The following is a 17,138-nucleotide window of genomic DNA, read 5'->3' as shown; positions in this document are numbered from 1 at the left end:
CTAATCTCTCTTCATGGACCTGCAGCTTTCATAAACCTGGGTGCTGAGAGTAGCAGCGGAACAAGCATCAATGCTTTCATTGCACAGGTTATGGGTAGGTAGAGACAGACAGAACCATTTTCTTTGGTTTTATCAGGCCATGCTTTCATTCAGCAACACTTACAGAAACGGTTCTCACAGTGTAGCTTGCAGAGCACTCACTGGTGGTCCATGAAAACTTAGCCCATCACATAGTGCATATTTCACCGCCTTTCTCCCCTTCTCTAAAAAGACAGCTAAAACTGCATTGAGTGCTTTCCTAGCCCTGCTTCTCAAGGCAAGCAAATGCTGTACTACTCGCAGGAATGTTACAGGTTTCTGAACGTATTTGTTAAAAAAAGCCTATCAGTCCTTCCACTGGCATCTCCTGAAAGCTAACAGCTGGCCCTCCTTAACTATCTGGCAAGCATCTGGTGCACAGCAATAAGAAATTATAATACTTGTATTCTTTTTTTTAAACATGACAAGGAGGCAATACAAAAACAAATCACAGTAATGCATGATTATTCCAGCCTTGGTTTGTGCACAGTCAGCATGCTGAGATATTCCAAGCCAAGAGGATTTTTTCCTTGCTTTTAAAGAAAGATTTATTCATAAGGGTGAAGAGGGCAAATTCCCAACATTTCAGCCCTCAGCTGGCTTTTGTCAAGGGTTTCTAATGCACACACATGGTGAGGCTTGGCTAAGGCACAGGGGAAAAAAGTTATGAAGTAAATTCTATAGATTGATATATACTCTTTGTAGTAATGTTAAGATTTGCCAAACTTCTCATGGAGGAGGAATTTGAAAGCTTAGGGATATATGCAGATATGCATATACTTTTACATGCATAGATAAACAGTACAGTCTTTGTTTTGCCACCATGACTTTATCATTGTATTATCTTACTTTGCCATTAATTCCATTAAATACAGTCAGTAACCCTTTCAACTACACAGCTGGAAAGAAAGTAACAAAATCTGGCCTTCTGTGACCCTAGCACTAGAGAACTCACTTCCCTCCCTCCTCCACCTTATATGTAGGGTAAGACCCATGCTTACCTGAGGAGGCATTCCTTCATTTTAAATTTGCAAAACACCAAAGAAAGCATACTCTTTATAATGTTTAACAAGCATTTGAGTTTATTTCTACTTTTTTTGATTTTTTCCTGTATGAATGAATAAGGTGAACACACACTTCAGAGCTAGCTTCCTTCTACCTAGCTCCTTTGGGGGTTCGCTCAGCCTATGTAAGGGTTAGCAAGTGATATCCCTCTTCTCAGGTGAGACATATACTGTTCCGTAGCAGGTGGTGGGTTCTAGTCTGTGTTCCTGGGAATGTTGCATTTCACATTCTAAGTTTAAAAATAAATGCATAACGTTATATATTTTGCATGCCAAAATCACTGTCTACAGCAGCCACAGTCCTGAGAGAAGGGGCTGGGATTTGTAACTTTTCTAATCAGGTGTCCAAACCACCACTTTCATTTTCCCTTGGGCCTCTTGCATGACTCTTCCATACTTGGCTGTGCAGCAGTGGCTTATTGCTTGCCTACCTGCCTTTGAACAGAGCTTTTCTGCACATGTAAAGTGTTTTATTTGGGAGTCTACTGAAAGTGTGAGAGTGGGGTTGAATCCCCTCAGGATGGGGAAAAAACTAACTCTAAGGCTCCTGCTTCGCATACGTGTTATCTAACAAATAGTATGGAAAAAATGTAAACATTTATAGAAGCAGTGCTTGCTGCCACAATTTTAGCCTCTTTTCTTCTTCCCAGCCAGCAGAAGGAGGAAACTCCATGCTCTGTAGTTCTTCTGAGCCCTCTGTTTCCTCCTGGGAAGAAGGCTCCAGCCCTTCATGCTTGGGATATCAAAATCCAGTTTTGCTTTTGTCATTGAAAAGAGGTGAACAGGCTCTGCTGCTACACTAACATATGCAGACCTTGTTGGTAGGAAGAAAGGATTATTTATCACTTTCTTGGATTTAGGAATTTATATTCTGTCTAAGTAGCTCTTTAAAATAAACAAGTGACTTTTGGGGATCTTGCCTTTTTTACCCAGGTTCTCTACCATATGGTGCATGGACTAGTATTTTAATACCTCTCACTCTTTGTGAGGAGGAATACAATTTTCATTAATCTAATAGTGAGCAATTTTAAAAATACATATAAATAACATTCTGAACTACCAGTTAAAACTAATGAATTCATATGACAATAAATAGTAAAATATGTGTTGCAGTTTTAAGAATCAGTATTTTCTGATTGGCGAAGACTCCAGAAGACTGTTTTAACATTGACGAGGATACCATTGAAAAGGACATACCATAACACTAGTTGAAGTGGAAAAAAATATTTTAAAAGTGATAAAATTAAAATGTGCTTGGAGAAAATATGTTGAACAAATAAAATATGATTGTAGGAATTCAGAGTAGAAATTCATTTCCGATACCATCAGTCAGGAGCAAAAGGTTTTCAGTATACAAACAGCATTGTTTATCTTTAGAAAATAATGACCATTAATGCAGTTAATTTTTTACTCAAGTCAGATATTTTACTTATTTTGTCCTTTTCAGTTTAAAGACTTTTATTGGCTCTGTTTCTTTGGTAAATGCAGCTGTCAGAAATAAGTCTTTACATTTAAAGTGAGCTCCACAGAATAACATCTTCATTGCACAAAAAGTTGAATAAACAGCATGTGCTAAAGTAGAAATTTCCAAAGACTCAAAGTTAAAGTTATATTTTCCATTTGCTTAGTTTCTTTCAGCTGGCATTTCTTCTGCTGCTGCTGTATTTTCTCCTTTTTGTAACCCCTCTCTCTCTACTATATGCTTATAAACCTTTTGGAGAAGTGGATAGGGCTTGCAGGTATCTTTAAAGTTCCTTTCTTTAGCTGAGGAAAAGTGATACTACTTGAAAAGGTCTGGAAAAACACAACTCCTCACCTTAGCAGAGGAGAAATCCCAGCTCCAGTGGAATGAACAAAACTTTCATTGACTTCAAAGGGTTGCTGTTTGACTCCATAGCTATATGCCTATAAAGTAGTACACACACCTGAATGGCAGTATTTAAGAGGAGAGTTTCCCAGAAGGTACCACTATGTGGGGCTCTGTGAAGCTGTTATTAGCATCCACAGACACTAAGATACCAACGCAGAAGAAGGAAAAGAAAAAAAAAAAGAAAAAGTGATCTCTTGCAAGCAGCAGGGGCAAAGTTATCAAATATGAAGATGATCCAATGACATTAGCATCCACAGAGCATGAGTGACAGGCTGTAAAGATGACACAAAAGAGGGATGATGTCTGAGGGCAAGTAGGTAACCTGGCTGGGGGAGGAGGGAATTATCTTAATCAAAAGATGCATCGGCCACCATAAACCTCTGGGAAACACCTGAAGAAAAGAGTGGCATAAAGGTAAAAATAAATTAAAATACCTTGTATGGAGGAATACAAATCTGAAAAGAACCAGCAAAGGTGAAAGTCTATGTATACATCAAAGATTGCAGACTGTAGTTAAAACATCTTTCTGACATAGAAAGATAATAAATGGGTACAAATAAAAAGAAAGATAGTAAAAAAAGTTAGCTTTGTTTTTTTCCTGAAACATTCCTCACAACTTTGCCAGAGAGGCTACGAGTAATAGGAGATAACTGGATACAATTCAGGTTGAATTTATTCCCACAAAAGAATAGATGAATTACATGCCTGGTTGAATAAATAATGGAAATTATAGAAACTTTAATAGAACCTGGGTAAAGACCATCTATTTTTTTTATTAAAAGCATGTCACTCCATTGGTCTTATGAAGAAAGTTCATGCTTTGGAAAGAAGAGAAGGAAAACAGGTGAGGAATTTGACACTGTTTTCAAGGAGTGGAAGATCTTCCACTGCTGTGCATCATCCAGCCAGGCGGTGCCACAGTCTGGGTACCCATGACAAGTGCCTTCACCATAAATTGAGTTTCCAAAGGTGCTAGTTTGAAAGGTATTACATTCAGACCCTTTGCTGGAGCTTTGTCATACAACCATCAAGGCTACTCTGGTGTGAAGGTTTTGTGATATGGCTGTGGAAGGAAGTGAAACAGACTCTGGAGATGTAAACGTCACAACACCATCATGAAGTCCAGCTGCAGGGCCCATGTGGCCTTGTTCAGCAAAGAAATAGAAGTATCCTGGGACTGCTAAAGATATCTTCTGGTTTTGAGCCACTCTTGGAGCATCCCTTGCCCCCCAGCATACTGAGCTCACTGTTTCCAGGCATTACATTTTGGTATACAGCTCCGGGTGACTACACTGGGGTTAGAAGAATGGATAAAATAGATACACTGACTGAAAAACAGTATGCTTATTTTTGCTTATGGACATACCCAAAATAATCAAACAGATATGTAAAAGAGGAATATTTTCCAATACCTGTGAGAGGAAAAATCCTTCAGGAGATGGCTAATGCCAAATATTTTTCCATGTCTGATATATCAGCAGGATTCTGGCATTGCCCATAGGAAAAAAGGCCACATGTCTGTGCACATTCAACACACCCATAGGGAGACACTGTTTTTCTGCAGAATACCATCTCAGTTATGTTTGGCACATATGTTTTTCACTGGAAAATACAAAGTGTTGGTGGTATACAGCATGCTAAACAGAAAGTACACTTTCTACTGGGGAGGAGTGAAGAAGAGAATGACTAGAAGCTCATGCAGCTATGAAAAGACTTGAGAATTTGAGAAAAGCTAAAAAAGTAAACCCACCAATTCTGTGTAATGAAAATAGCAAACATGGGGAGAAGTTTATATGGCAAGATCTGCAGGTAGATCACAGTAAGTATGAAGAATTTATCAACACATCTGATCCAGCAAACGAGGAAATACAAAGACTCTTTGAAGAATGATACAGAAAAATGGTGCTGAAATTAAAACCAACTTAAAGCAGCAAGCCAAGGGTTGTACAGTGCTTAAATGGATACAGGGATATTAAAAGTTTAGGGAAGACAAAATGCTACTTAAATAATGCAAATTATTCACCTCCTATATGCATATTAGCACATCCCTCTCTGTGCTCTGTTCTACATTCTACTACAACAGTATGGTCAAGTGTAAACTTATCTACCATGGCTGCTGATAAAAGTGAATTTCAATACATTCAGTTGCAGAGGAGACTTTGGATCCTTTGTGATCTGGGTGGAAAAATCTCCCACCATTACGCAATGTCCTTGTTGGTTGAAACTACCATCACCTCACTGTTGCCAATGTCTACAAAGGACTGCAAAACAGCACTCTAAGGCTGTAGCGGCAGATGTATGGACTGCAAATTGAGCAAGACCTCAGCGAGTTTTGGGTTCACAGACATACTTTCAAAGTTTTTTGACAAAAAATGCAGTGGAACAAGTCCAGTGCTAAATTTCACAGTCAAAATCAAATAAACCTGTCTTGCCTCAGATGAAAAGGGGATTCAAAACGATGGAGCTAGAGCTCAGGATGAAACCCCACAGAAAGTAAGAAAAGCTATGAGCACTGCCAAGTTAAGAAAATACATTCTCAGTCTCTAGTATCTGTTAAGGAGAACTCTATATTATTTTCCATTACATATTTTCATGATGTTGCTGTAAAGCCCTGTCGTGTAAGGAATGCAATTACTACAATTGTCCCCCAGTCAAACATAAGGGACTATGTTAGAATCATAGAATCATAGAATTTCCTGTAGTGAGGGGCCCAAAACTGAACACAGTACTCGAGGTGTGGCCTCACCGGTGCTGAATATATGGGGTTGTCACCCTGTGGACATATACCCTACTGGCATGGTAGACATTTTCTCAAAAAAATAAAGAAAACTGAATCTCCTAGTTTACATGAGAGGTTCTCAGACTGACAGTAACTACTGTGCAATAACATAAAGGCACGCCAAACCATGGTACTACTGTAACATGTGGACTTGCTGCCTCCTGAAAACAGTGATGCCACTCCTCCTGTTGAAGTCACAGTTTAGAGCACCTCGTGCTATGTCTGGACTGTGGACTCTCTGACTGATTTCAAGTTCCCACACCTGAGATCACACACCCCAACTACGTCCACTCTCCATATCAGGGTGAGAGTTACACATCAGGTCCTCCATATCCTGGTTTCTGTAGGTGAAAAATAAAGGTGTGAAGGCCTGATGGAAACCATGATTAGAAAACTGGGAGACTGAGACAGGGCACCAGTGGGAGTTCAGTGGTCAATTCTGTTTCAGTCTCAGATTCAGATAAAAGGGCAACGGAGAGAAAGTGAAAAAGAATATAGTGGGTAGATGTGCCTTAGCATTGTCTTTCCAAAAACTGCAGACCAATTCATAGGTCAAGAGAAAGATGGGAGAGAAGCAAGATAGGAAGAGAGAAAAAGAAACCAAATCAAGTCCATCCAGAAGTAAGAAATTAGGCAAAACCACTGTTCTTTATGTCGTAGTCCAAACAGTACTGGGCTCAGATCAGGACAAGCAACAACACTGAATATTGTTGGCCAACTATCAACATTTGACATAATCCTATTACAGTTGCCCAGAGAGTGCCAACAGTTTGGGCTGTATTTATTCATAATTGCACATAATATTAATCCCAAATTTCTGTGAACTTCTACATCACAAACAGGTGTGATGAAAAGCAGACAACGTTATTAAACAAAAAAGAGCATACTAGAGAAAATGCATTGTAGCATTCTGAAAGACTTTGCTCTTTCTTCTATTCTTTCTCATTTTCTGTGAGATTGTCTTGTCCCAGCTGAATCTCTAAATTAATGATGTATAAAATAACTGTGTCATGCTGAATTATAAGGAAAGTGATTTTTGTTGTGTCCAGCTCGTGAAGGATGAACCAAAGAAACCGAGGATTTTCACACTGAGTTTGAATAGCTTTTGTGAAGCTAAGTCTTAATATTTTAAAAATGCCTCCTCTTCCTCCCTCTGTTCTCCCTTGTCTTTGTGATAGAGCTTCCTTTTTTCTTTTAAGTGTGTGTTTCTGGCTTTTTGTTTTCAAATGTAGCTTTTACAGCTTTGGTACTGCCTTGGAAGGAAGAATTATTCACGTACTGAAGAACTACTCTTTTTCTGACTGCAGCATGGTTCCTTCCATGGAAGAGAACTGGTCAAATTGGCAGTGGTACCTCCCTGATTTTCTGTGGATATCTCCTTTGGTCACAGTTCAGATTTTTCTTCTTGGCCAGAGGCACATAAGAAAACATGTCCTGACCACTAATTCTGATGAAGGGTTCAGGCTCTCAATACCAAAAGATAGGCTCCTATCCATACAGGTGGATACATAAAGACAGGTTTCAAGTACGTAATGGATCTCAGGTGTAAAGCATATGCACTTATATAGATACATTCAAACTGAATTTACATTCAGTTTAGATATGTCCTTTACTATCTCCCTGAATACTTGTCAACTTCAGGGAACATATCAACAAAAGAAATAACAAAAGATGCCTCAAAAGAACATCAAATGTAAATACTGATAATTTTACTTATTTATTTAAATGCATAGATGTTACAAAATAGATCAAAATGATGTACATTTCTTTATAGTTTCATAGCATTAGAAGATGAAACAGGGATACAAATTTATATCTCAGGTATAACATGTATATATGACAATATGAAAGAAATGTTATATTGATAAGTTCACTGCAAGACATGTGTTACACAAGCTTTCTTCTCTGAAAAAACAGATATAACCCCACCCACACAATTATCAGAAAAATCTAAACAAGCAATGATGAAAATATATAATGAGAGGGGGAAAGGACATTTCACCGGTTAAACACAGAACATTTTTTTTGGCTTGGGTTCAGATAGAAAGCATAGAAATATCATCATTTTCCAATCCTCAACATCTTCAATCCTCAGAAAAATCTTTCCTTATTGCATATGGAAAAAAGAAACTGTAGATGGTTTGCTTCTTAAATGAACCCTGCCTTTAAGCACCGTTTCAATTATGTAAGAGCACCCTACATGAAACAAAGATGTTTAACTCCTCAGAGTTATTAGACTCCAATATTACCATTCACTCTTAAGGAACAAGTTTATTACCTTAAATATTGCATCTAAGATACTTCCTGACCTACATGATGATCTATTGAAGCTGTAGCGAGTTTGCACCATGATGAACAGCCCAGTGATTTGAATAACAATTGCTCTTGTGAGCTAAACTTATAACCTGAGGGATATTCCCTCTTCTCCTGCCGGCCAAAAAAACCCGAAGCATAATTTATGGATTGTCAGTATGAGGGATTTTTAAAGAATTTGCATCCTGACTGCCAAATGATAAGGTGCCAAAATCTTTTTTCCACTCTGAATTTTGTTTTTTTGGCAGAAGACAAGGAGATAATACTGAATTGCAACCATTTCAGTCTGTTTTTCTCACACTTCACACTCAGGGGAGCACAGCAGAGTAGGGATAACTATCAAAAGTTTATGTCTGTCCCACTGACTTGTGTGAATTTAAAAATGCATTGCCTTGTAACATGAGCAAAAAATCCTTCTCTAACAGAAAATAACTAAATCCTGAGGGAAAGTCAGTAAATGAAGGTTAAGCCACAATGAAGTCTTGAAATTACCAATAGTAATTTTTTTTTTTCTTTTCTTGAATTAACCAGATGGGTTGTTGCCCATCTGTTGAATTAACCAGATGGGTCATTGCTATTTTCTTTCTTGATTTCCAATTTATTTTTTATTGAAAGAAAGCAGTTTGAGAAGGCTGTGGTTATTATTGACAGAAGCTTAATGTTATCCTTATGAATCCAAACAGGAAGGTTTGTGCACTTCGAGACCATCAGACCAATTATGATCTGACAACCAGAGCATACACATTTTCTATTTTGCACAGTTTTAAAAAGCACCATAGAAATGCTGTGTGCTTGGATTCTATGAGATCATTTCATTCTAGAAAAGGAAAGCAACAGTTTCATTTTGAAAACTTAGCAATAGTGGGCAAATTTCAACAGTAATTTGGGCCTTTAAAACTCTTATTTTATTAGGGATCTTTAGAATTTAATATCTGAGTAGTGAGGCTTCCCACCCCCTGCTTTTTAAGAACTATATCTGATTTAACACCTCTAAAAATTTTTCTGACATCTGAATGTCTGTTTTACCTCATACTCATAAAACTTGGTATGATAGGTAACCAACAGCCAATACAACTGTGACTGAGTTCTATACTTACAAATCACGTAAAAGTAAGAAATGGAGGAGTTATGTAATGGACGTCATTTCTCAAAGAAAACAGACAAAGTCATGTGTCTTTAAAATCAAGGCCAAAAATTTTAAAGGAAACAAACTAAATTTGCATGTGTTTGTTTTTAAAAAATCCTAAACCCTTTTGGATTCCGATGAAATCAGACCAACATATTGGCATTCTCAACCACAAGAGGGCATCCATGCTTGCAACCTGATCCTCGAAGATCATGTGTAAACAGATAGATCTAGCTACCTATATATCCACTCATCTATAGACATAGATATGGATATAGACACAGATATATTTCTTTCTGTTAGATCCCAGCTGTGGTATAGAGCACTTTTGCTCTGCGAGGTTTCCTCTTTCAAAGCCCTGTGGTATTTCCCAGTGTTAAGAGGGGATGGCACGTGAAGCCTAATTTTGCTGTCCATAAAGCTCTCATGGAATCCAACTTTCTCACTGCTGCAAAAGTTATGTTAAACCTGCCACGGTTTCCACTGAGGCCTTATCCAACTCATCTCAAATTCAGAGGGGAACAAACTGATCTCAGAGAAGAGAAACACACAGCTTCCCAAGGATAAGTGTGCAAGGTCAAGCCCAGATATTCTGAAGTCATTTATTACCCCAGAGAGAGGATTTGCAATCACTTAAACCTGCTCAGCATCAATCTGAATCTGAGGTCTTACTCTCCTCATAATTTGTTCCACAGGCACTTCACTGTTGCGATGAGGGGAGGGTGCTGTTTGTTTTGGTTTTGAACTGGAATACATTTTCCTCTCTGATGCACATAAAACTCTCATTAGAGCCTGAAACAACCGTAAAAAGGAACTTGAAAGCAAATCTAGCCTAGTGGTAAATTATATGCTTAGCTGAAAAAAATCTCAGAACACTGGAGTGTATATGGTAATATTGGAAGTAAACCTAATCTTCCACAAAAAATAATGTATAACTTCAGCACCAGAACATATAGGTTAGCACCAAAAGGTTATCAATTGCTACCCATCACCTTAGACATTTAAATGAGGCAAAAAATCACAAGCAGATATCATAAACAGCTGCACTCAATAATTAGTGACATCAATTACTTCATTTTTACTCTTATGACTCTCACAGTATGCTGATCAAAAATATTTTTAGCCTTACTTTAGTTTGTGTATACTTTCATAATTTTATATTTAGCACAGAATTCTGAGCTAACTTCTCTGTCTTTAAAGGCACAGCACTCTGCTTGGAAGGAAGTAGTACAAATCTTCAGGGCTATCAGAATAGCAGCTGGGGGTAGTTTGCCTCAGCATAGCCTTGAACTCATCAAGAATTTTCCTCAGCATGTATCAGAGCAGATACACTGCCAAAGACATCTGAAGTCTTCCACACATTTCAGTACTTTTGTTCTAGCAGCACTTGGTGTCAGGTAATCAATCAGGCAGCACTGACACTGGCAATCAAAGTAGAGCTTTACTGGCATTTTTATTACCTCGCCCAAGAGAAAAAAGATGATAGAAACTGGGGAGATTCAAATAGGTAATATGGAAAGGCCTTCACTAAACTACTTATTAAATAAAGTGGAAGGGCAAATTTCATGTGGTAATCAAATATCTGATGAACTGTATGTAATCCTCTCTGTGCAATGAAAAATATTCAGCTAATGCTTGAGTGCTTGTAGCTGGTTTTATCAGGAGCTGCTCGTTTGAAATAGCTTATACCCAGATCATTTTTTGCTGCTGTAAATTACAGTGTGATTACAAAAGTTAATCCCTAGCACCATTATGGGATGTTGTGAAAAAACCTGCATACCTGTTTGTTAAAAGCAAAGTTTTCTATATCCACAGAAAACAAAATATTCCACAAAATCAAGGTATTTGTAGCAACTTAAAAAGTAACAGATACGATAACATATATACCCGTTATAATGATTTCAGCTGAATTACAGAATTATAAATTAATTTACAATGTCTAGTCCTGTTTGGAAAGTGTACCATACAACATATAAGTTGCAAGTTCCAAAGTGCATAGTCGTCTATTGTTAGACCTACTGCTGTAGGCTCCACGGCTTAACCTGAACTTTTGCTTAGGCTCTGCTTCCTATCTTGTATTAAAAAAGAAAATAAAAATACTGAAAATGGCTAGATGCACTGTTTTACCTGTGCTGTCTTTACCTCCAGAGAAGATTTCTTATGAGGAACAAAAATGTATTTGTCCCATGCATCTTTGTCAAAACTGGGCTGGCTGAGGGCTAGTGACCCACCTAGTAGTTTTGTCTCACTGAATTCTTTTAACGTGACAAAGATGATGCAAAGAGGTTGTGTTTCACTCTCAAAACAGGACTGGATTTTACTCAGCCAAAGTGCTTGACTGACTGAGCTCTGTCCAAGTCCAAGCTCCTTTGAAACCAAAAGGAAAACCATTTATATTGTAATAGTTAGAATAAAAGTTAGCAGAATATTACAAGTGTTGTTCTTTTAAAACACACATTTTAAGACAATATACTTGTCTAGTTATTGTCCTGTCAGATACAGAAATACCACTTATCAGAAATGTCTGAAGAGCCACAGATCAGTTGCTGACGCTCTCTGAGGGATCAGATTATGGATAGATGGAGAGGAGCTGCTACATTTCATGTGCTGTAGCGCCCGTTCCCTGCCACCCCCAGATATCTTGCTGGAGAAAAAGAATAACTAGCATGAAGAATTCACACTCTGATCTTTCTTTTTATGTCACCAATATGATACTTCATATTCTGGTGACAGACTGTCTGAAACACCCTGGAAAGGACTGAATTAGTGACTTAAAGACACATACATATGTAGCACTAGTGAAATTATCCTCTGTTGTTCTGCTTGCTCTACTTAGTATTGCTTTTCAAAGTTCATAAATTTCAGAGGTCTAAATGTAGCACTGCAAGCAGACTAAACACGTATATTTGAAGTGGAGTACATTCTGCCCTGTAATACAAAGCCAAAACTCGAGGCTATTTCAATGACATAGTAGTTGTGGCAGACATTCAATTTCCTCCTTTTTATATTCTGTTTTTCAAGAAAACTACCTGTATAATATTCTAGCCTAAAGTGTAGGTCCTCTTTATAAATTTTCTAGTAAGCACCCATAAGGCATTCCGTTTTTGGCAGGAAAGGTATGAATAAATAGATTTGGTTTTTATTAATTCATACAGATATTTTCAGGAAACAGCACAATATATTTTAAAGGACACTGCCAATTGCTTTAGAAATTTGGAATTTTTGTAACAGATCTGTATGAAGTTTTAAAGTTGCCTGATGTCTTTTATTTGGAAATCCTCTTACCTACTTTTAGGTCTGATCTCTTCTTGAAAGTTTCACCTGACTGAGTTTCAGTCAGGGGGATAGCACATATACTGGCAAACTTACAGTGTAAAAGACAGTATGGATGTCATGTATTGATGTATGTTGCTTTGTAGCAATATATTTCTTTGCCTTCCCGTACAAGAATAAATATACTGCTGCAAAGCACCATTATACCATGACTGTGTTCAGAAACACAGGAAGGTAGAGGCAGGCTGTGTTATTATACCAATATACCTAAAGAGATGTGGCCTTCTATCTAGGTAAGACTTTAGGCATGTGAGTTAACAGCCACTGCATCTTGGCCAGTGTGGTTCCTCATTCTCTCTAATTTTCCTGTCTGCACACAGGCATCGTTGATGATAGCAGCAGCCGTGTGCTGAACTCTTGAAACGCCATAAATGAATTGATGTTGTGCATGAGGTAGGTAATATCCTGCAGTTTCTCTTGCACATATGTTTTCCTCTGCTCATGGCCCCATTGACATTGCAGGTGAAAGCACAGGTGTAAACGGGAGGAACCATTCGGAGTGTGAGGACTATTTGGTGCTTTGCACATCACACCATTTTTAAAGCACAGTATTAAACAATGACCTTTGTCTCTCTGGAGCTATTACTTTTAAAAGGAAGTCATATTCTATCTTTTAATGTGCTTTTAATAGAACCTAATCTTCAGGAAGCTATACCTGCTAAGGTGAAAATTAGTTTGCTCTCCTTTAACGAAATGTTAATCTAAAAGGGTTAATGTGAGTCTTAAATCCCAAAGTGTTAAAACCAAATTATACTATACTTTGAAAGCTAATTATACAAAAGCATACAAAAAGAAAACGTCAGAGTATTATTACAATATCTCTCTATATATAATATGTGCAAAATTCAATATACAAGCTTCTTGTTACTCATTCATGGGGTTTTTTTCAGAATAATGTAAACCTTAACTTATTTAAACCAGTATAAGTAGTTTGATGTTACTCCTGGGAAACACAGATTGTCGGTACAAGAACCTCCATAGCTCGGAGGACAAGCCGAACATGGGACTCCTACTTTATATGGTGCTTCTCCAATCCAATTCCCCCTGAAAATAAAAAAGGAAAACGAATGCTTAGTAAGTGCAGAGTGGAAGAAAAAAAAATTCATTAACCATACTTGTTTTGAGTGATTAAAGTTAATGTCTTCAGTGATATCCTATAAATGCCCTGTTACTGAAAACATACGTTAAGGTATTTCTGTAGGTTAATGACAAACACTGATCTACCGATTCCCAAAAACCAGCAGGAAAATGACCGTGTCACCCTAGGCCAGTGGTCTGTTCCATATCCTTTAGGCCAGTGGTCTGTTCCATATCCTTTAGTCTCTGTGGTGAAGTCCCAGTCTTCTTGCTTTTGCTACAGCCAAGTGATTTTTGATTCTCCGAGCCTGGGACAGTATTTTTTACTGCAGGGCTATATTTATGAGAAATTAGCAACATAAGCATTGGTGCAAGGTTTTTCCTTGAGCACTTTTTTGTCTGGCAGTAATCTTAAAAGCTTGGTTTTGGAAGGTGGAAAAACAGACAGAGTGAAATCTTATTCTTAGGTTGCACTACCCTAGGTCCGCATTGTGAAGCTCTGAGGTTGAATTCATGGTTAGAGAAAAGGGAAGATGAAAACTATTTGCACCAGTAATGTATTAAAAAGAACTGTATTTGGGCATTTGTAGGGGTCTCAGGCGTTAATGGGAGGAGAAGGAGGGCTCCCATCTGGTGAATAAAGCTGTGTAATAGAGCCCAGGGGAAAAGGGGCACAAGTCTGAAGAGTGATCATGTGAAAATAGATAACTCTGAAAGATCTAGGAACATCTGAAAAATGCATCCAGACTTTCAGGTGCTTATATAAATCCCAGTCTTTTAGAGATACATGTAATACTCATGATGTAGGCAGAAAGAAAGTTAAAATTAGATTTTTATCTAAAAGTTATGTCTCACTGAGCAGAGAACTTTTCTCCAGTTTGCATGTGACATGGTATAGCAGTGAGTAATGCAATTATTTATGAAACATTTTCTCATCTCCCACCTCCCAGCCAATAACATTGGATCAAAAGCCCTGGTCTGGGTTGTGCCTTGGAAGAAAGCAGGAATCTCTCAAATAATTTGCTCATTCCTACTTCTCTTCCAAATGGGTACAGCAGACTGAGTGCTCAGGAAATATATTTAGTTTGATAACAGATATGGAAATCCAGAAAGAGTTTGCAGAAAGCTGATTTCTGCTTCATTTTCTATGCAACGCATGGCTGATTTGTACGAGTCTGTTGTTAGATAACCAGGGGCAGAGCCTTTCTAAACCTTGTAATTATCCACCTTAACTTTTTTTCCTGATTTCAGAAGCACAGATATTTTTCAGCATTACGACATGCCATCAGTGAAAATTATTGGAGTTCTAAATCCTAAATCTTTGCCAAATTCCAGTCTTAATAACTCGGGTTGAGGCTGTAATATTCAACTCTTTCTTCTTTAGAGGAGTTTCTGATGTGGTCATTACTCAGAAGGACACAGCCTTTATTGACTGGCAAAGAGACTTCTGCATGTGTGCCCAAGGACTGTAAGCCCAGTGTCCTTAACTCAACTTAATTAATTCTTAGGAATATAAACTTAAGCCAGGTAACATCACTCAATATCATTTTTGTGACTGTGCAAGAAGTAGATGTGAAAATCCCAATTCCACTACCTACAAATCACAGTTCTAGTCAAACTTTCATCCAGAGAAGCAGCTTGTAACTCCAGGCTTTGGTTTGCTGTTTGAGAAACAGTGGGATTTTTAGACTGAGAAAATATAAAATGTCATTAATTCATTGTTAACTGGTACACAAACAATGCATCAATTTTCAATAATGCCTAATGTATAAAACCATTCTTTTCCTGTATAGGAACATGAGAGATGTATTCTAGGAAGTTTGGAATTTTTAATATTTTTTTAAAATGAAGATATATAAAAAATAATACTTGGGTTACTCTTACAAACTTTGTTTTCACTTTTCCATGTTATGGAGCTACAAGTCAGATACAGTTTTTGCTGCCTGATCTTTGGACCCTCACGTTCATTTCTTACCACCCTTTTCTAGAAGATATTAAAGAAAAAAGGACAGAGAAATCTCCTTGATTTCCAAAGGTGTTTTTTTCCAAAGTCAGTTTTCTTACTAAATCCTATCTTTTTTTAAGTTGCAAAATCTTTAAAAATTCTTTTCTTCGTGTAACAGCTAGAATAATGACATATTCTTGCATATTCTTTACCACAAATTGACCTGTGCCACTCAGAGTTTATGGAAAATATGCTCAATTAATTATATTTAGATTCCTGTACAGAACTATAGCTTTGCCTAATATACAGTCAGAGAAACCAGCCATTTACACCGTCCATGCTGCTTTTGAAGCATTGGTCCAAACCAGACCTCAAATCGAACCTCTCCCAGAGCCACACTTCATTGATTCGTTCTGCACCCAGATGTAAGCTTGGGATGATGTCTAGGAAATGCTGGGAGAAAATTCATTTCTTCATTTCAACCTAACACAGATCTCTGCACAGCCACCTGATATAGGGCCACCTATGGGTGTCTAAGAGCTATACTTTGAAGGACCGTAATATGGAAAGCAAGATGAGATTTGTAGACACTGAGCTTAGGTAGATGGACTTTGTAGGAAACCTATGCTATGGATGGCCTTATGCAGCATGGTCATAAGCAAAGGTATCTTGTGGGCAACAACATGTGTTCACAGCACATCAAGGGCCTGATCTACAGTGGGATTGCTTACCTGAGGAAGTCTAGCTCACCGTGAGCATATATAACAGAGTAAAGAAATAAGGAATTCAAAGTAAAGTGGAATCAGCACAAAGGAGGAAGACAAAAAGAATTATAATAATAACAATAACAGAAAACAAGTTTTTGGTTTCGTTCCATACACGTCAAGTTATTTCCTTTTCTTCCTTGTATACCAAAGTCATTCATTTTCTCTATGTTCAGATGTAAAGTTAGAATGAAGGAGCAGCCCACAGAAGAAGCACAAATAGAGGTCAAGCTGCAGAAAAGGAGTAAGTGGTCCTATGAGAGTACCAAAACATGCATGAAGTATAAAAATAAAAATATTAAAAGAAAGCAACTCACTTTGGGGCATAGTTGCATACCAAGTAAACAGCTCGTCGCCAAACGGATCCCCAGACGTTCATATTGTGGCATGTGTGGATTGCGCAGCCTATACGATTGGAAGTGGCCCAAACCATCTGAATAAATATTTATTATTGGTGAAGTCCAAATTGAAAAGAAATATATATACATACATTTATTTGAGAGAGAGCTATAAATACATCACAGAAAAGTCCCGCTTTGGACAGTAGATTTTGAATAGAAGAAGTTAATTTATATAACCTGTGTGTAATGGGTGCACATGGGTCCATAACATCGCATGGGGCACCTGGGGTTGCAATCCTGAGGATAAGGGAAAGCATAATCCTTCACCTCATCGTACCATGGCTTTACCAGCTGGAGAATAGATCGATACCTGCGTTTGTTTAAAATACAGAAAGAAAAACTTGTCATTTTAGATTTAGATATTTTGGAACTTTCTGCTGCTAATCCC

At 37.7% G+C, this 17,138-nt stretch overlaps 1 protein-coding gene across 1 annotated transcript in view; it reads right to left on the bottom strand.

Annotated features, from left to right (window-relative positions):
• Nucleotides 1-7,478: 7,478 nt before the first annotated feature.
• The window catches only part of PI15 (peptidase inhibitor 15), a 28,202-nt gene continuing 18,542 nt past the window's right edge, over nucleotides 7,479-17,138 (bottom strand). The window contains exons 3-5 of the mRNA XM_009922561.2: nucleotides 16,928-17,060; nucleotides 16,667-16,782; nucleotides 7,479-13,607 (exon numbers count right to left, since the gene is read on the bottom strand). Coding sequence (XP_009920863.1) covers nucleotides 13,472-13,607; nucleotides 16,667-16,782; nucleotides 16,928-17,060 — 385 coding nt within the window. The 3' untranslated portion in view covers nucleotides 7,479-13,471. The remainder of the gene's footprint in view (nucleotides 13,608-16,666; nucleotides 16,783-16,927; nucleotides 17,061-17,138) is intronic.

This window comes from Haliaeetus albicilla, chromosome 3 (assembly GCF_947461875.1).
Source record: "Haliaeetus albicilla chromosome 3, bHalAlb1.1, whole genome shotgun sequence".
Taxonomy (NCBI): domain Eukaryota; kingdom Metazoa; phylum Chordata; class Aves; order Accipitriformes; family Accipitridae; genus Haliaeetus; species Haliaeetus albicilla.
The sequence above is the reverse complement of the archived record's forward strand: the minus strand, read 5'-3'. Positions and strand labels throughout refer to the sequence as shown.